Here is a 21,197-nt window from a genome sequence, read left to right as displayed (position 1 = left end):
GCTCGGTGTATAAATATGGGCTTAATGTAATTGTATGAATTACTCTTTCTATCTTAAACACTATGCTATTTCACCTTAATTACAGTCATTAGTCAACTTCATCAGTTAATATTTCAGAGAGATCATAGGTGGTTGCTAAATGAAAACTGCTTAAGAGGATTATTTGTTTGTTTTAGCCAAAAAGCGAGAAATTTTTGCCAACATTATTATAATACAGTATTTGTACCAAACCGAGCATTTCTATGGCCTAGATTCAGTCCACTACTTTGCTGGATGACGATGGTGGGGCAGGGAGTGCATAAAAGCCTCTTCCTCTGAGCAAACAGAGCTGTATCCAAAGTCCATTAAAATCACTGAAAAGACTCCCACTGACTTCCACAAACTCTGGTTTGGATCTACAATTGGGCAGAATGACTCCACAGCAATGTAGAAACAAGTAAGAGAGAGAGGGGTGGATCTAGATATCACAAATGTATATCAAAAATGTAAATCTCAAAGTCATCCCACAATTTGGAATAACTGTTTTTCTCTGCTCAGAACTGCCCCAGAATTAAAACTGCTGAAGTATAGTATATTCAGATTTCAAGAAAACTGAATGCAGCAATGAAGAAGTTTGTACTCTAGCCAGTTTCTTATTTACAGGAGCAACCCATTGATCTGTTACTGACATGGGCAATTCACAGCAAAAACATTAATAAAAAAACAAGAGAAAAACGTACATTTAGTGAAAATCAGCAGCTGTGTTGGCTTATCTCTAAATGTAAGGATTCACGTGGTGGTGTTTGTTTGCTTTTATTTCAGTAAATTTTAGAGATCATGAAATTTAATATACTTTGCACTACTGTAGTCTAGCACTTTTTGGATGATGAGCTTTAAAAGCTTTACAACTATCTTTAAATCAATCCTTCTAACACCCCAGTGAGAAAAGTCACAGTATCCTAGGGTGGATCTTGACCTCTGGAAAGAGGCAAGGTATGTAATTTAATAAAATAATCACTATTCATGATTTAGCTGTGGATGAGGACCCTGAATTCGCTTGTATAAACAAGAGCTGGCTGGATAATGCAACCAGTCCTATCTTGGTTTAGCAGGCTCTAAATGGGGTGCTTAGTGCAGCATGAGTGGGGAATGTTGCAGGTGTAGCTGTGGTTTGCCTAGAATTTCCGATTTAGGGGATTTCAAAAGCAGGATTGTGAAGTATGCTAATTCTGTTTGATACCTTAACTCTGTGTGCTTGTATGGGTGGCAAGGACTTCATTTAATTGATCCCACTCTGTCCCACTGCTTGAGGGCAGAGCTGAGAAATTGCTCTGAGGATTCTCTTATGTGGGATTCAGCCAGATTCCCTTCTGACATTGTTCATGTTAAATGTGTACATGAGATTATTGGGGAGAGAGGGAGATGATTTGTATTGAACTACCATTAATGGGAAACTCTTTCATCTGACCTGGATCATTCAGTCTCTTTGGTGCCTATTGTCTAGCCCAATGAGAGGGATTGAACAAGAGAGAGTGCTGAGAGAGAGCCCAGATGATATCTAACAATTTAATTGTTTCCCCGTTGCCAAAGAGTTTCAGAATCTGGAAGTGTTATGGAGGCTTAAATGCTTCTGAACTAAGATATAACATCACAGAGAGAAGTTCTTTTTTCCCCCATCTACATCTTGTTAGAAGTTAGCAAGTTTTCTCCTTGATGTGGACCTCACCAGTGTTGTTCTCTGACTTTTTCATTTCCAGACTAGACAGTTACAAAGTGTTCTACATTGAGATTCTGGAAGTCTACATGGAAGCTGCAGCTAATACAGAATATTTTAACATATGTTCTGAAATATCTGCACTGCCTTCCAGTTTACCTCCAAACCAAAAGTTAGCAGCAAAACCAGGAATGGAATCCAAAAGACACTCAGTCTTCTGTTTTAACTACTAGATGCACTGGCAAAGTCAAATATGTCAGACTTTATTTGCAGGGCAAGGAAAATATTTCCTGTGATCCAAGAAACTCTAGATGCCAACTGGCAAAGCGAATTGGGCCATGTAGGGGTGCAAGGATCCCCTGGGTTCCCCAAAAGAATGTAAGGTCTCTAATGAAAGACTGTGTCACACTGTTCATCGTAGCCATTGAGAGATGTATGTATGGAAAATATGTGAACAGTTAATATCTGTACTAAACATGTTCTGTTGGTCTGTAGTTGAAAAGCGGATCACCCAAAGTTAGCACGTCTTGTGAAAATCTTCTACAAACAGTGGGAGACACTTATTTCAGTGGTGGACCTTTATGTATTGTATGTCAGACATACATTTTAAGTCAACTTCTAATTAAGAGCTGGCAGAGACTTCAGAAGAAAATTAACATGAAGGGGCGAGTGGGCAGGAGGGAAGGAACCCTATTTTGAGGTGAACAACAAAAGTCCGTTCTGGTATATTTGAAAGTGCAGAAAAACACCCTGGCATTCTTTCAGTCTGTGAATATGAGCTGCCAGCAGGCTTGATCTTGTGAAAAAAAATCTAAACCAAACTGGATGAAAACGTTGGGGAAAGAACTTGGGTAAGTTATCTAATAGGAGATAGGTGAATGCCTCATTAGTTTAGTCTCTAGAAAGCATGATATGATGTTGTCTTATATGAAACCATTTGTTCCCATCTCTCACACTTTTTTATTTGAGTTTCTGTTTTTTTCTTGAATAAATTTCCTTTTGTTATATAATTGAACTCAAGTGCTATTCATAATACAGGAATGGTGATATAACTGTGAAACACTGTCCTTTGAGAGCAAATGATCTGGGATTTCTGTGGGTATCTAATGATCAGGGCTGGATACCTCAGGGAGACACTTTGAAGAGTCTTAGGGGATGGGGTGCATATGCTGACAACCTGGAGGGCCAAGACAGGCTGGGGTAGCCCAGAAGAGAGTACTTGAATGGCTGACAGGCTGATTGCATTAGGGAGCTAATGTCCAGCTAGTATAGGCAGGACTCCCTCATTCTGGAGCCTGGTTGAAACAAGAGCACTCTCAGCCCTGAGTGCTCCCAAAGAAGCATCATACTTCTTACCTGAGTCTGTCTCTGTCAATTAAAATTTGGAAAGGGAAAATTTAAAGACAGAATACCAGGAAGTATTTCCTGAGAGTAAGATGCCTTCAGCTGTGGAATAGCCTTCAAAAGAAAGTGATAGAATGTCCAATGCTTGGGACTTTTAGAACTAGACTGACTAAAGTAATAAACAAGATATTGTGGGCAGCAGTCTTGCACTGGCAGGGAGATGGACTAGGTGATCTAATTTCTGACTTTTATTATTCTAGGGATTTTTGAAGATATGATCTCTCAGTGATCAGGTTTTTTTTATTAAGCACAAATTTATTTTACTGAATTGTAAAGTGATTTTATGATGTAGACAAAGAACTACCCAAGGTAGATTACAATCATGAAATTCACATGACTTTTTCCTAAAATCATAAGCTTCCATTGGCAATGTACCTCTCTAGACAATGCTGCTATTAATACAATTTAAACTTATATTTCATTGTTAATAAAATATTTTTAAAACAATGAATGAGTCTGACACGTTGAGTGTTATTTTGTGTGTCGAGGCTTTTGTTTTTTCCCCATTACTTTGTCTGTCTCTCTATCTACACTTTCAAATTCAACATTCTGGCAAATTATTTGAACGTTTCACGACCAAGATTACTGTTCTTAGTTTATGCAGACTATCAAGCCAATTAATTATGATACTTAACTGGGCTAGTTGCCAATAAAGCTGAGCAAAAACTGGAAGTATTGTCCTTCATGATATTGTGGTATTTTAACGTTTTTTGTCCCAAATCAGAACAAAAAGTTAAAATATTTTTATTGTGAAACAAAACATTATGAAAATTTTGAATCAGAATGGTGAAATATTTTGTTTCAGAGACAATTTCTACCTAATGTGAACCAGTTTCCTTGTGGTTTTGCTTTGTATTTCTTCCTAGGATTTTTCTGAGTTACTTTTCCCCAATACTAGAGGACTGGGACCTTTAAGACAGAAGTTATCTATTATCTACCCTAAAGGACTGGCATTTTATTTTTATTTTTGAGCACATCGTCCTTTGGCGGTGTTTGTAGCTGTACCTTGATGTCTCTTGTTTTCCATACCCGTCTCCTTTTGTGAGCTCTTTGCTTTTCAGCTCCCACCTCCCCTACCCTAGAGCTGTCCATACCACTTTGCTTTGAGATCATCTTGAGAGAAAACAGAGGTTTTGGATTCCCTTCCCGCAAAGTACCATGGCAAAATCTGCCAAGAATGGTTCACCGTGAAGGGAAGGGAGAAAGAGCAAGTGAACAAATTGAGTTGGTACTGCCCTTAGTAAATCTGTGCCTCCACTCCGCTTTTCAGTTACTAAAGCAAGCAGCAAGGACTCTGTGGGTGTAAAGAGTGACCCAAAAGCTGTTCTATATACAGCAACATTTAACCGCTCAGCAGAAATGGAGAGCACCGAGGAACAGGCCTTGACTGTAATGGATATTTGAGGCATGTTAGTTCTGAGGTTGATTTTACAGACCCAGGTTTCATAGTTGCTTAAAGCCTCTCCAATTTGGGTCTCAACCTCAGTTTCTGGTATAAATTAAGTTTACAACAATTACCCGGTTTTACAATAAAAACATGCTGATGCACAAATATTACCTACATATAGCCAGACCAATCAATGTCAGAATAAGCACATTTGTATGTTAAACAGTTCTTCTAATCTATTACTTATTTGTTTTCACAAACAGTATTTTTTTTCTTTTGAAATACAGCTTCTTTATTAATATATATTTCTTGAAGCAGATTCATCTTCCTTTCAAATCCTCCCCCTTCACAATGAAATCTGATTTAGCAAGTGGGTGACTGATCCTCTAACTGATTTCAACTCAGCTAACATATTTAAAATTGCAGTATATTTGTATTCTGAGTCAGTCTTTTTACTTCAGTAACAGATAATATAGAACCAAATCCTGAGGTCTTTAGAACAATGGGAATGGCCAGTCAAACTGAATGATAGGACCTTAGATTTCCCCAGTGATAGCATAAATGGTAATTAACACATTCAATCTTTCCTCTAACATTTAAATAAAACTATTACAAATGTAATTTATTTTTGTTCCATCTTTTAATTATTTTATTTTCCCTCCTCTACAGCTGATAACTATCAGCTATACCTTTTACAGGTGAAGATCCAGAAATCTGGAACTTACATGCAAATGGTGAAATACCACAATTTGTAGACTCTATGAATATGCATTATTTACTATTTATGCATATGCTTCCTTGTTGTTTTAACACAAAAGGCTGTGTTTTCTGCTCCTGCTTCCTCTCCCCAATGTCAGTTGCTCTGATACAGTGATAGGCGGGTGATACAAATCAATAAAATAAATACATTTTCTAGACATTTAGGTACATTTTAGGCCCTTGTTCAACTGAAGCACAAATACAAGTTCAGCACAAGTGAAATGTTTGGGTTTATGATTTTTAAAATATTTATTCACTAACAACCTGATGGAGTCTCATTATCCGAAATGTCAGCAGCCACTAAGAGGGGAGGGAAGTGAGGCACCCAAACAGTCTCAGCTGAAGTCAGAAAAAATGCCACATAACTCCATTAAAGTTACAGACCCAACTCCCTGAGAGCAGGCATCTCCAGGCCCCACCATACCCTGCTCTCCCCTCTTCTGTCCACCTTTGAAAGCCCCCTCTTTGCTGTGTTCAGTGGAGTGCAAGGCACTCAGCCCCCAGTGCCCCCATTTCTGTGGTCTGCATGGGGTTGAGACACTTTACCCACACTCTTCTAGTCCAGCCACAGACCAAAGCAGTGTAGTTGAGACCGCTGATACAAAGGTAGAGGATCCAACCCACGCTTCCTATTTAAGTATGACTTCCAATCAGGAACCAAGGAGAAAGCACACAAGTCAGGGTCTCCTGGGGAAAATGGGAGGCTTAAAACATTTGAACACAATAGCTAAGCATAAGAATGGCCAACATGGGCATGACCCAATGGTCCATCTAGCCCAATATCCTGTTTTCTGACAGTGGCCAATGCTAGATGCTTCAAAAGGAGTGAACAGAATAGGGCAATTATTGCGTGATCCATCCCCTGTCATCCAGTCCCAGCTTCTGGCAATCAGAGGCTTGGGGACACCCAGAACATGGGACTGCATACCTGACCAGCTTGGCTAATAGCCACTGATGGACCTATACTCCATGAACTTTTCTAGTTCCATTTTTAGTCCATTTCTAGTTTTGGCCTTCACAACATCCCCTGTCAATAAGTTCCACAGGTTGACTGTGCATTCTGTGAAGAAGTACATCCTTTTGTTTGTTTTAGACCTGCTGCATATTAATTTCTTCCCTGGTTCTTCTGTTATGTGAAGGGATAAACAACATTTCCTTATCCACTTTCTCCACATTATTCATGTTTTTAGAGACCTCTGTCATATCCCCTCTCAATTCTCTTTTCCAAGATTAATAGTCCCAGTCTTTTTAATCTCATATGCAAGCTGTTGCATTCCCCATATCATTTTTGTTGCCCTTCTCTGTACCTTTTCCAGTTCTAGTGGTGTTTTTTTTTTGTGATCGGGTGACCAGAATTGCACGCAGTATTCAAGGTGTGGGCATGCCATGGATTTTTATATTGGCATTATGATATTATCTACCCCTTTCCTAATGGTTCCTAACATTTTGTTAGCTTTTTTGCACATTGAATGGATGTTTTCAGAGAACTGTCCACGATGATTTCAAGATCTTTCTTGAGCAGAAACAGCTAATTTAGACTCCATCATTTTGTATGTATGGGTGGTACTGTTTTCCAGTGTGCATTACTTTGCATTCATCAACACTTTTCAGAGGAACAGCCGTGTTAGTCTGTATTCGCAAAAAGAAAAGGAGGACTTGTGGCACCTTAGAGACTAACCAATTTATTTGAGCATGAGCTTTCGTGAGCTACAGCTCACTTCATCAGATGTAGTTGTAGCTCAATTCATCTGATGAAGTGAGCTGTAGCTCACGAAAGCTCATGCTCAAATAAATTGGTTAGTCTCTAAGGTGCCACAAGTCCTCCTTTTCATTCATCAACACTGATTTTCATCTGCCATTTGGTTGCCTAGTCACCCCGTTTTGTGAGATCTCTTTGTAACGCTTCGTAGTCAGCTTTGGGCTTAACACTAGTGCTGCTGGTGGCCTGTGTCTGTGGTTTTAAGAAGCTTTTGCACAATGAAAACGTTTACTGTCTGTTAATCTGCAATTTCAGAACTGCTACCAAAGGGGTTGACTGTGCCATACTAAGCAGCAAAGCAGAACCCCACTAATCCCAGTGGAGCACCCAACACTAGGCTACATGCCAGTACTACACTTTTATGGGATGAATCTTAGTCAGCCCTGGAACAAACCACTGTTGCTGGTGCATAGGAGGAGGAACAGAACCTTGTTCCTGCCACCAGCCTGCTCCTCTCTTCTATCTAAGGCCCGGTCTACACTGGGTGGGGGGAGATCGATCTAAATTATGCAATTTCAGCTATGTGAATAACGTAGCTGAAGTCGACATACTTAGATCTATTTACCGCAGTGTCTTCACTGTGGTAAGGCAACGGCTGACGCTCTCCTGTCAACTCCTCCAGCACCTGTCACCCTGGTGGAGTACCGGAGTTGATGGGAAAGCACTCGGCAGTTGATTTGTCGCATCTAGACTAGACGCGATAAATTGACCTCCGCAGGATCAATCGCTGCCTTTGATCTAGCGGGTAATGTAGCCCTGAGGGCTGTTCGGTGCCCGAGGGGCAGAAGGTCAGAGCACTCTCTCTGCCTCTGAGGACTACATAATCATCCTCTACAGTTCCTAATATCTTTGTATTTCCTGCATGAACCTCATCCTTGGTATCCATAGTAGGTCTTTCCATTGATTTCAATGGGCATTCAGGCCCTTTATACTTCCATAGTTCTAGAATGCAGTTTGCATGAAAGGCTCTCTGAAAAATAATGTTGGATTGTAATCAATCATTTTTTAAAATGTTTTAGATGTACAAAAAGAGTTTGAAACATAGCACATACATATTCTTCTGTATCCTATATATATATTGCAACTTTAATACAGACAGAATTTAATGTTTTTTGGTGGGAGGGCAGAAATATCACCTGAACTGTGATCATGACTGCCAGGTTTTAAGTTGTAAATTGATGTTTGTTGTAATGTATTGTAAATAATGGCCAGCTCATAGCAATAGTGGTACTTGCTAGCATATTGCTACAAGGAAAATTGCAAAATCAAAATCATCCTACATAGAGACAAATTTTTCAAAATATAATTTTGATCTGGTGGTCCGTAGCAATAACTGACATTTATTTGTTTAAGAAAAGCACATATAGGGCAACATGCTCTCCTGCTTCCTTTGCACTGTTCAGGTGGCTCCAATGGGCTAGAAAGTAGCTACATTTGGCAAGCTGAGTAGGAGGGAGCTTTTAGCTGGCCTGCTGCAGAGCTGGCATACCTAATCCCTCTGCCAGGCCCAAAATGTGGCACTGGAGTAAGGTGCTGGGAGTGGATGTGTGATTGTATCTGAGTGCACTGCACTCTCCTTTATAGTTCCCTGAGGACAGTAGTCAGCGGATGGAGTTTGGAGTGGCCCTGTCGCTAGGCGAAACTCAGCCGGGCTGTGCCCCAGCCAGAGCATCCAGGTGCTACAAGCTGCCTCCTAACAGCTTCCTTTGTCCCCAACCTCTTGTGCACCCTCCTTTTCTTTGATAAACTCACAAGGCATTTTATCTTAAAGTAGCATGTACGCTTTTGGGGACACTTTTTTATATATCTTACTAAGTGTCTGTACAGGGCCAAGCACTGTGGCGACCTGACCAAAGCTGGGGCCTCTAGGTGTTACCGGGAATATTGTTATTTAATCATCCATCCATACCTGTATAGCTGTTTTGATGGCAGAATGTAGAGTGATGATTACCCATGGAAAGAGGATACAAATTCTGAAATATAAACAATTGAATTTTTTTCTTGTATTTTGAGTGTCTGAGTTGTTCTTTTTTCCTTCTCAATATGGTTGGTGACATCCTGGCCCAGGGTTGTGTTAGTGATTTGTTTGGCATTGTCAGACTCATGTAATATTGAAAATAAAAATTAAAAGCTTTATTTAAAAATAATCACTGCCCCATCCTGAATGTTGGCAAATATGAATTTCAGCATCTATAATCTTTAGAGTAAAGCGAACCTTCCCTGAAACCGTAAGTTGTATTATCGTCATTTAATAAAATAATCCTTCTTGAGCAGTTGATTGTCTTTAATTATGCTAATCCTTATTTAAGAGAATATAATTCTACTGGTAATGCACTTAAAAGCTGCAGAGTAGACAAGTACATAAAATGCCTGTACCTAGCCTTAAAGTGGAAATATTTTGCAAATACATGATAATATACAGGGCATTCTCTGTCACTTCATTTTTTGAGTATAAACAAAATGTATATGAATTCTTCTATGCCTATTCTTTTTTTTAGGTCCTGAGGAAATAGAATTCAAGTGTCCCTTGAATCATATTACTTGCATCGGTACAAACAGATGTATTCACTTGTCCCAACTCTGCAATGGTGTATATGACTGTTCAGACGGGTATGATGAAGGTGTACATTGTCGGGGTAAGTGAATATGTTGGGGGGAAAAAATTCCACCAATTTCAGGTTTTTTAAAAGGATACACTTTTAAGTGTGAGTTCAAAGTGATTCAGTAAACTTCTTCTTTTAACCATATGTATTTAAAATAAGTATGTATGTTATTACATTTAGTGTACATTTCAAAACCAGCTTTTTTTTAAAAAAAGTTTATTTTGGAAGAACCGAAGGTAAAAATACTTACAGGCTTTCTAGCATTTTTCTTTTAAAATTACAAAGTTTGCATGAAAGAGTTGTTTGCACCAAAAGAAGTATGAACAAACTTCTTCTTCAGGGTATAGAAAATAGGTAACACTTGTTTGCCACAAATCCCCTTTCCCCTAAAACTCTGTTGTTTAACAAAGTCAAAAACAAACGGATCTATGGAAAGAAGTTGACACTTTTAATGTGTTAAGACATTAGATTTTTCCAATCAAAATAATTTTGCTTTCATATTTTGTGTTCATAAGGGTTAACACTATTTGATTTCATCTCACTTTGGGATTATATTCAAATAATTTTACAATTCAAAGGGTGAGTTTGTCTTCATTCTATCTGTAAGGAATTCATAAATAATACTCATGAGATCTAAGCATCCCACCTCACCCCCTGCAAAAAACCTGCTCAAACAAAAGTAAACATTGTGGCTCTCCATCTGATGTAAATGAATGTAGCTGAATTGTCATAAACCGAACTATGCAGTTTTACAGCAGCTGAGGATATGGTGCATAGGATAGATCCTCTATTAACTATATTTTCACAGTGAAAGGGATCAACTGTCAAACATAAAGTGCCTGTTTCTGTAGACCTTATTCGGCAAAACTCACTCTGAGTTTGTTAGATGTTTTACCTGCATATTGACTTTAGGATTGGTCCTGGACAGAGTAATGAATAAATGAAATTGGTGAAAGCATCTCTGGGTCACATTGAAGCTTTCTTCGGTTACAAATAAGTACTACATAGAAAAGAGCGTTTATCAGTTAATCACAATTAAAATATAATCCTCAATAGATGTATTTACATATTTAAACTTTTCTGGACAGAGGATTAAAAAAGCTAATTCAAATAGTGGACAATGGTTTTTGTTCATTAGGAATTTAAAACCTTAAACAAAAGGAGATTAATAGTTTGGTGGAACCAGGAGAGGAAGTGGATTAAAATGTAAGGCCTTACTTAAAGCATAAATTAACCAGGTTCTTTGTTTTCTCCAGTTGTCATTTTGCAGGGCTAACCTGCGCTTTGGAATAACATAGGAATAACTGCTTTGGGGAGAGGTCTTTTAATTTTCTGTTAAAATCTTTTTAAGGCTGATGTGGACTCCACCTTCTTATGTGATCACTAAATATTCTAATGTATGTGGTATCTTCCCAGTGGTAAATTTCATGTGCCGTACATTTTATAAATATGACCTGACTTCATAGCTCACTCTCATAGAGTACAGTAAAGTTTAGAAAAATGTGCTGAGTATTGACAGTTGATTTTAGCCCTAACTTGAATACGCAGAACTTAATACTGTATGGTGAAGTGGTTATGTACTAAAAATTGAGTAAGAATTGATAGCCAAACTTCCAAATACAAAATCCCTAAATCCCTATTAAGAGTAGTCCTTCATTAATACAGCTGGGAAATGGGTAACTATGCACATAAATATTGGTCTGACTGGCAACTACCCATTTTGCACATATATAACTGATGTGAAAATATGTCCCTAAATGAAAGGGCACATGTTGCCTCTAATAAAGTAAGAGACTGAAGAAATGAATCCAAAAATGTAAAGAAAAAAAATCTGACAACCAAATAATTTTTAAAAATGGGTCACATTTTATAACAAGGACACTGTAATCATAGTGGCACCTTATAGACTAACAGACGTATTGGAGCATAAGCTTTCATGGGTGAATACCCACTTCGTCGGTATTCACCCATGAAAGCGTTGCATCCAACGAAGTGGGTATTCACCCATGAAAGCTTATGGTCCAATACGTCTGTTAGTCTATAAGGTTCCACAGGACTCTTTGCTGCTTTTACAGATCCAGACTAACACGTCTACTCCTCTGATACTTGTAATCACAGTGTAGCTATATTACCTTTGTCATAAATATAAAGGGAAGGGTAAACCCCTTTGAAATCCTTCCTGGCCAGGGGAAAGCTCCTCTCACCTGTAAAGGGTTAAGAAGCTAAAGGTAACCTCGCTGGCACCTGACCAAAATGACCAATGAGGAGACAAGATACTTTCAAAAGCTGGGAGGAGGGAGAGAAACAAAGGGTCTGTGTGTCTGTCTATATGCTGGTCTTTACCGGGGATAGACCAGGAATGGAGTCTTAGAACTTTTAGTAAGTAATCTAACTAGGTATGTGTTAGATTATGATTTCTTTAAATGGCTGAGAAAAGAATTGTGCTGAATAGAATAACTATTTCTGTCTGTGTATCTTTTTTGTAACTTAAGGTTTTGCCTAGAGGGGTTCTCTATGTTTTTGAATCTAATTACCCTGTAAGATATCTACCATCCTGATTTTACAGGGGGGATTTCTTTATTTCTATTTACTTCTATTTTTATTAAAAGTCTTCTTGTAAGAAACTGAATGCTTTTTCATTGTTCTCAGATCCAAGGGTTTGGGTCTGTGGTCACCTATGCAAATTGGTGAGGCTTTTTATCCAACATTTCCCAGGAAAGGGGGGGTGCAAGTGTTGGGAGGATTGTTCATTGTTCTTAAGATCCAAGGGTCTGGGTCTGTAGTCACCTAGGCAAATTGGTGAGGCTTTTTACCAAACCTTGTCCAGGAAGTGGGGTGCAAGGTTTTGGGAAGTATTTTGGGGGGAAGGACGCGTCCAAACAGCTCTTCCCCAGTAACCAGTATTAGTTTGGTGGTGGTAGCGGCCAGTCCAAGGACAACGGGTGGAATATTTTGTACCTTGGGGAAGTTTTGACCTAAGCTGGTAAAGATAAGCTTAGGAGGTTTTTCATGCAGGTCCCCACATCTGTACCCAAGAGTTCAGAGTGGGGGAGGAACCTTGACAACCTTTATAGTAAAAACTCATTGTGGTTGCATGATTTGGTACCAGTAACTACCACTAAATCATTCTCCATAAAGTACACTATATGAAATAATTACTGGACAAGTAACATGGAGTTAAAATGCCTAGATTATTATAGCATATATAATAAGGAGGACACCAAAGAGTGATCATGAATCAGTCATGTAGTTAACTTTCTGCGTATATAAACTATTGTTTTTAAATACTGCATACTGTAACTGTAATTACTTACAGTACTTCTATTTTAAAGAGTAACCAGTATCTGAAAAATATAAATTTTGTTTTAGGAAACCTAGCAGAAAATATGATTTCTTCACGGCACTGGCAAAAGAGACTTTTATCTGCATTTCATGTTAATTAATGAAATTGTTTAATCTAAAAACATTTTCAGTTCATCAGGAAGGTAATGGAAAAATCTTATACTGCTGGTAATATCTTAAAGCTGCTGGTAATAGCTCACCTGAATTGATCACTCTCGTTATAGTGTGCATCGTAACACCCATTGTTTCATGTTCTGTGTGTATATAAAATAGTCCTACTGTATTTTCCACTGCATGCATCCGATGAAGTGGGCTGTAGCCCACGAAAGCTTATGCTCAAATAAATCTGTTAGTCTCTAAGGTACCACAAGTACTCCTGTTCTTTCTGTGGGTACAGACTAACACGGCTGCTACCCTGAAACCTGTCGTTAGACTGATATGTTACTTCGGATAGCCATAACATCATGTGCATTCATATATGGGAATGTGTACATAGATGGTGAAGGGCATTCTCTAAACTGATGTGCCCTTTCAAGAGACAGGTCTCATCTCTTGGAGACTGAAAACTTCTGATAATGCACTAAGAACTAATAGAATTCAAACATTCAATAACTAGAACTATTCAAAATTCTTTTTCTAAATTTTGCATTCTTATGTTAATTCATTATATTAACAACTCAGATGGACATATACAGGGCAGGGTGCTTTCATTAGGCGAGGAAAAATATTATCATATCTGCAGTGTGAAATGGGTAAATTATGTGAATTTTGAATAAAATGGTAGAAGATACAATGCAGTTACAGGCACATATGCTTTTTCCCCTGGGGAGCATAATGCATAAATTCAGATTTTTGTGGCAATAGAGAATAAAAATGGTTTTATTATATATGATTATTTTTCTGTGTTCTTCAGAGCTAAGGGGTGTATTTGGTTTGATAAAATTCATTCTTCGAGAGCTGCACCCTATGCATATTCCACATATGGATATGCCTGTGCACCATGCACCTGAGACTAGAGGGCATAAGGGGAGGTGGAGTCTGACTCCCTCTCCAGTTCCTTCTTACCACCTCATGTCCTGAGTCTGTGTTGAGCTATCCTCACATCCTCTTCATTTCTGTAAATATAACTGTATATAGTTTGCTAGTATTTTACATAGTTAGTATAGCTTAGTTTTCGCCACCCTGGGGACCCGCTCCATCCATCCTTTTGGGAGTAGGCCTATGCCCAGAAGTCCTGGATTTAAAAACTGCATCTCCTACCCTTGCTCCTTCTCAGTCAGTGACAACCACCAGTGCTGTTTTTACTGCCTTGGGGGGAGATATATTTCTGCCAACGGAGTATCTATTACTCCTTTCCACCCCGGATCCGAGAGGGACAAGAGCTCATATTGAGGAAGCACCTCAAGGAGAAAGCCATGAGATTCCAATCAGATCCAAGCCGGGGGGACCCTTCTCTACAGCAGCCGCAGTCCTCGAGTAGTGTGCCTCCAAACACAAACTCTGGAGTAGAGGCCAGATCAGATAAAACTAAAGATCTATTATCTTAGGCTTCTCATGAGAGTAAGGGGCACTCTCTCAGACATACAAACAGATCCCACTCTGAGCCTGCTTCCAGGATAAAGGATCCCTCCCAACTCCTTGCAAGTTGGGCGCACAGGTCTCAGGTCTGCCTAAGCTTCTCAGCCATGAAGGGAAAGGGGGCAGGAGCAAGCTACACTGGTGCCGACTGTGACCTCTAGCATGTTGCAGGACCGACATCCACCAATACCAACCAATAGCTCCAGATGGGACTCTCCCTCTCTAATGGTACCAGCCCCACCAACTGTTAAGTCTGTTGTGGTACTGGATTGGGTGGAACCAACAACCGGGACCCCTCATACTCAGGGATGAACTGAGGCATATTCTACACCAGAGAGATCTTAGTCCTCCCGGACCCACAATCTACTCTACTTTCAGGCCCAGATCTTTTGAGAGACATCTAAACCCCAGAGGAGGACACCTTCTCAAGGTGTTACTCCCCTAATCTATCTGTGAGTCAGGGCTTGCTTCCTTCCAGTGACAATGGCATTGGTCTTCTAGTCATCTGAATCCGACAAACTATCACCTCCCTAACCCAGGGTTTTAACCTGTCCTCTCCCCAAGCAAGGTTAAACTCCAAGAGATGGCTGGTACCCCATGCAGCCATCACACGCACCAACCATTCATACTTGCATTACAAGGGTCTATGGGATCCTTATGAATGAGACTCCTGGTCCATGTGCTCTACCATAGAATCACATCATCCCTCTCCTCTTAGGCAACAGCAACTGGCGCTGCAGGTGTAAACAGAGGGAAAAGACAACGAGCTGGATCCATCAGTAACAGTGGTACTGATAGGGGTATCATCTTCATCACCTGATAATGCAATTGCCCCATCTTTCACCATCCCCATCTAACTACCATGGGTTTTGTGAAGAGCTATTGCAGAGGGTGGTGGCATAACTTCAGATTCCATTAGAAGAAGGTGAAGATATGCAGTAAAAGCTCTTGGATATCCTGCAAGGCACACAATCAGACAGCTCGCCCAATAAATGAGGCCATTATAGAAACAACTAAAGTGCTATGGATATAATGGCAACATTTACCTGTATCCCTTAAAGTGCTGAGATATGTTATTTTGTGCCTGTGAAAGGGGCAGAATTCGTATTCACTCACCTTACCCCCTTGTAGTACTACAAGCATCCAGGGAGGCGCACAGGAAGGAGTCATGTTATATTTTCATTTTTTTTGTCAAATTTAAAATTTTCACTGGTTAAATTGCTGGGCAAAAGTGGGAGAAGTGGGTCTTACGGAGATGAGATGGGGGAAAGTTTAGGGCAACACCATAGGATTAGGAGGTTATCCTATGCACAAGACAGTGTGGAAGAAGGTGCCAAGATGGGAGAAAGAAAAAATTGAGATATTGATGCTGGCACTGTTACTGAAACAAAAGCTGTGAAGAAAAATGTAAGACATGAGATCTGTAGGCCAAGTCACATTTGTTCAGGAGTTTGAATTTCTATCTTTGGACTTAATAGACATGGAAGTTTGGGATACACATGGGATTCTGTTCTTGCAAGAGTTTTTTATTATTATTATTATTTATTTACATTGCAGTAGCACTTATTTCTAGTTATTGAACAAACCCATAACAAGAATGTGGTTGCTGCTCCACAGAGCTTGCAATCTAAGTAGTATATATGCATAACTTAGACATCTCTGCTTTCATTTCTCTGAATTTCGGTATGCAATGCAGCCTGTGGAAAATATAACTGAGTACACATGAATTAAAACTTGTTAGTATCTAGGGCCATACAACCTATAACAAATCTTAAAAGGTAGGGAGTAAAAGCTATAAGCCTGGTGCTGAGAGTTTGAAAGCTATGGAAGTTGACGAGAGAGTACTGGATGAGTTGGTGAGAGGAAAATTACTCTGTGTGAGTTTGGTCAGGCACTTGTCTTTGGGGTGTTAGTGGTGACTTAAGGGCATAGTCCCAAAAGGTTTGAAGAAAGTTTAGAGAAGTACCAAAGTTGTCTTAACTGAACCTCCAGACCTTTTTAAGTTTTGACTTTCTCTAGAAGTTCAGAATTCTTTGGAACACTGCTCACATGAATTCCCTTTACTTGATCAGTAAAGATGAGTTCAGTGCTAACAAGACATGTGCAAGTGTGGGCTAATTATAGATGAGGCACACGTAGCCCAAAGGAAGGTGTTGTGTATACTGTCCATCAGTCTAATATCTTTAGAAAACAAGACTGATATAATTTAAAAAGAGTATAGCATACAAAATTAGTCATCACTAACAATAACTTAGACACAGGAGCAATCATGCTTTTATCAATAGCCATTTCTTCTTCTTTGGTTTGCATTGCTAAAGTACATTTGTTAGAAGAATATCTGTGTTGCCTTATTTCATATAACTAATCTCTATTTTTATCTGTTCCTGAAAACCAAAGTACTTGAAAGTGTTCCTTTTAAAATGTAGTTTTCTGAAATACAGCACAAAGTATATAGCATGAACTCTCAAATTCTGCTGCAGTTTCCACGGTATGCATCTGATGAAGTGAGCTGTAGCTCACGAAAGCTCATGCTCAAATAACTTGGTTAGTCTCTAAGGTGCCACAAGTACTCCTTTTCTTTTCTCAAATTCTAAACTCAGACCATATCTGACTTGGGAAGTACAGTACTAAGCTGGTTTCAGATATGAGTTAGTTATACAGCAAGCCTTTTTTTCCCCTTTAAGGTTATAGTACCAATTAAGTTCTGTATAATCTCAGTGACTGGCAAGAGTTTAGCGCACTCCAAAACTCAGGGGAACTTCAAAAGAAGAGGCCACTGGAATGCTGAATGCTATTTTTTTTGTCTCTTTGATTGTATTGTTCAAGGTGATTTTTCTTTGCTCTTTTTCCATTTTAAATGACATCTTTTAAGTTTTTTTTTTTTTTAAAAAGGAAGGAAGAAAACTGAAAGTGAATATCATGATAGGCTTAGTGGCCTTTTCCTCTGTGTTGGATTTCTTGTCATATGTTCTGACTTAGTAGGGAACCTATTATTCACATGGCTACAGAAGTGACTTAGGTCCTCTAATTTCTACATCTAAGCAGTTTATTTATAAAACAATATTTATATTTTCTGTAACATAAACAGTTGAAGAAAATGTAATATGCCTACAGTGGGGAGACAGTCTGTCTCTGAATTGTAGTCAGAGTAAAACAAATATTCTACAGAAAGTAAATTGCTCTGCTTTTTCCCTTGGCCAGTCTGCAATTACAAAAAATAAAATGAATAGTTATCTTAAAGTTGACTGAAAATCCGAAAACAGCAGTAAAAGTCACTAAATATCCTTAAATCATTTCAAAGGACCTCAAAGCACAAGCTGTATTTTAGAAACAATGATCATAGAGGGCCTTCCAAAAGACAAAATAATACGAGTCACAGAAAATAATACAATGAAGGCACTAAATACACAGTGACTGGATAAACAACAAATGTAAAGTATATTATACTTTTACAGGTAGATCTGTCTTAAGTATTAGGAATCCCTCAGGAACACTATCTATCATGCAAAATTAACTTGCAATGGCAAAACAGTCAGGTTTTCTGAGTGAGCTCTTTTTCTGTTTGTATGTACAGTTTTCCAGTTTAGATGTATGAGTATGAGAGAGATAAAATGCACGTACACATTTACTGTAGATAGGAAAAAAAAATTTAAGACTTAAGGTGCTATGTTGTACATCAGCAAAGCTATAATAGCAAACTGCATGATGTGCGTATTATGTCATAGCGGGGCTGATGTGGAATGCCGGTAGTGATGTGTGGGTTATAATTAACAAAGAAACAAAAAAGAAATATTCAGCTTCAATAAAGTGTTTGGAACACAGTTACAGATCTTAAAGCCACACCTACACTGGCGGGGGAAGAAGGTGCATTGCTTGAGAGACAGTGGCTGGAGGTATTTTGCTTGGACAGGAGACATGTAGGCATAATGCTTCTAGAGGTGGGGAGCACACTTTGGCTGTGTGCTTAGCCTCATCTAAAGTCCACTGAAGTCATTGGAAGTCTTTCCAATGATTTCCTTGGGCATTGGTTCAGGCCTTAGACAAGGTATATCTTATGCTCTTTCCCAGCTCTTATGTCCTGGTGGTTGCTAGTGTACAGGATGGCGAAGCCATGGCCAATCCACCCAATCAATCCACTTCTGGATTCTTGAATGTTACCAGGATTTCTCCTCACGCATTCAGGGAGTGCAGGCAGCACTGATGGAGTGGGTAAAGGTGGCTTCCTGTTCTCTCTCCTACCCAGCGTACCTGAGCTTGGTCAGCAATAATTTGGCTCTTGAACTGTTATATACAATCTAGCTTTTTGTACTGTATGTTTCCCTGTGTGAAGCACTGAATATTTTAAAATTGGTTTTAAATTTATTGGCTCACATTGCAACTAGTCACAACTACAAGAAAGCCACAAGTAGTACAACCCTCTGTCACCTGCAAAATGACAAACAGGGTAATACTCTGTATTATCATCAATAGGTTAAAGCCGTGAGTATGTAATATAATGCATTATCTGCAAAGATGGCTCCATAAACTGTCAGATAATCTGGCTCACTCAGTCCCAATTCAGTTGCGATTGCAGAATCAGATGCATCATATTCTGGCTATTAGCATAGCAACTTTCCATGTGGGTTTGGAAAAACTGAGGAAGATTGATATATTTTTTAACTCTTTGAAGTTTATTCAAGGTACTAAGTAACTTAAAATATCTTTTAATTGTTTACTATCAATCAAGAAATCGTGAGGGAGATCACAAAAGATTAGTTGAGGTTACTTGAGGGGGAATGTTTTTTTTGTTTGTTTGTTTTTTGTTTTTTTAAATAAGAGGAAATTCAGTTGAATGCAATTTAGATCTGATAGAGCCCTCATGAGATTTTGGATAATTTGGATTCTTGTGAAACACAATGTGTGGATTTGAAATTTAACCTTTGGCCAGTAAATTATATAAAGACAAACTCTAGAGCATTTAGCATAGAAAGTAGGCGTAAAAAAAATTGGCCAAATAATTACTACAACTTCATTTTTGTAGCAGTGTTTAAGAAGAGTATTAATTTTGTGTTTAGGCCATTGTTTCTGATATTGCCATCCAGTGAAGTTTAATGATATTACTGAATCATGCATCCATACTGATGGTATCACAGCACTGAAGCTTTTTAAACGGTGTTCACCAGAGGAGAAAATATAAAGTTGAGAATTGGTGTGTTTCCCTTCCTGATCACCTATGAACTTGTATTACTTACAAAAACTAAGTGGCTCAGAAATATAAATATTTCCTAATTCACTTTCTTATCGGAGACAGTAGTTCCGCCTGGCAAAGAAATCTTTGCTTATTTGCTAAGGCTGACAAGCTTAATGTTGGATGCCCACTAGGTTTGTGATGAACAGCAAGTCCAACCTCAGACAGTGGAACCCCTGGGGGAGCCACCAGGAAATGTAAAACTGCTGTAAACAAACCAGTGGAGCAACTGAAGCCATACAGTAACATCCTGAAAGAGTCTCTGTGCCATCACATCTTGTTTTGAATTGAACTTTTGTGCATGAGAGATGAGGCTTGAGTGTGAGAAAGAAAGAAAGGAGGAACGAAAGTTCATGGATTGAACCCCAAAAGATAATTTCTACAGCACTGTTGGATGAAATGTAGTGACCCCATTCAAGCTCAGGGAACCTGCATCACAGTATCTGCAAGACAACTATGTATTTTATAGAAAGCCTGCAAATTCCTACATGATCCCACAAAGTCCACAAATTGAACCACTGTGTTCCAAAACATTTTAGTTCATATCTGTGTATTTCAATGCTGTGTTCTTTCTTGAGCAACAGAGAAGCTAGTACAGGAAAAAAGTAGACTGTAGCAAGGCTGGGGGTGGGGGTCTTAGATTAATTTGCACTCTAAGAATTGAACATTTTAGATTTAATCTGACCGATCCACCAATGGAGAGGAAAGAAAAGACTTTGCTTAAGACAACAATAAAACTCGTAAGTGCAGTTCTTCCTGAATATTTGGTTTGTGTGTTGTATCTGCTGCTCCAAATTTGCAAGAGAAAATACATGTTGTATGCGTATACAATAGTACAGCAATATGATTTTTCTTGTTCTTTTGACATTATTTTTGTTATCCATCTGAGACCCATCAAGGAGAGAGAAATGAGTGGAAGTTTTATATGTATGCACAAAGATGTAAAAACGGTGTAATAAATAGCTCTCTATTTCAAAATAAAATATATTACACAGTGATACTGGAGTATACTATGACCCATTCATCCCAAGAGAATGCTTCCAATGGCAGTAGGACCAAATTCATACTCCAGAAATAAAAACAGGATCAGTAATTATATCCACAGTCAAGAACCTCAGCCAACAGTGTGGATTGCTGTTGATCTTTCTTGTTTTGTTATTATGTGCCCTCTTATCCCAACACTCAGCTATTCAGTTTATTGTGTACTTTACCATCTTGCCCATCTTTTCCCACAGAAAAGTGCCATGCAGTCCATAGAAATTAGAGAGGTCATTCAGTCTGTCCCCCTGTCAAGAGAAAGAAGTCATGGGCTTGAAGATTTAATAACTTACTATTGCAAAACCCTGCTGTGGTGAAGCAAATTAAAGCTGGTTGGCAGGAGTATATAGAAGTGAAAGATGTTTGAGGGATTTAATTTCATCCAAGTTTTTATGGGATATGCCTCT

General features: G+C 38.8%; 1 protein-coding gene across 7 annotated transcripts in view; it reads left to right on the top strand.

Annotated features, from left to right (window-relative positions):
* The window catches only part of LRP1B (LDL receptor related protein 1B), a 1,334,345-nt gene that overhangs the window by 419,010 nt on the left and 894,138 nt on the right, over positions 1-21,197 (top strand). For all 7 annotated transcript variants that reach the window (XM_075117809.1, XM_075117811.1, XM_075117812.1 and 4 more), the window contains one exon: positions 9,501-9,638. In XM_075117809.1, coding sequence (XP_074973910.1) covers positions 9,501-9,638 — 138 coding nt within the window. The remainder of the gene's footprint in view (positions 1-9,500; positions 9,639-21,197) is intronic.

Source organism: Caretta caretta, chromosome 11 (genome assembly GCF_965140235.1).
Source record: "Caretta caretta isolate rCarCar2 chromosome 11, rCarCar1.hap1, whole genome shotgun sequence".
In the NCBI taxonomy this organism is placed as follows: Eukaryota; Metazoa; Chordata; order Testudines; family Cheloniidae; genus Caretta; species Caretta caretta.
This window is presented reverse-complemented; position numbering and strand designations above follow the sequence as displayed.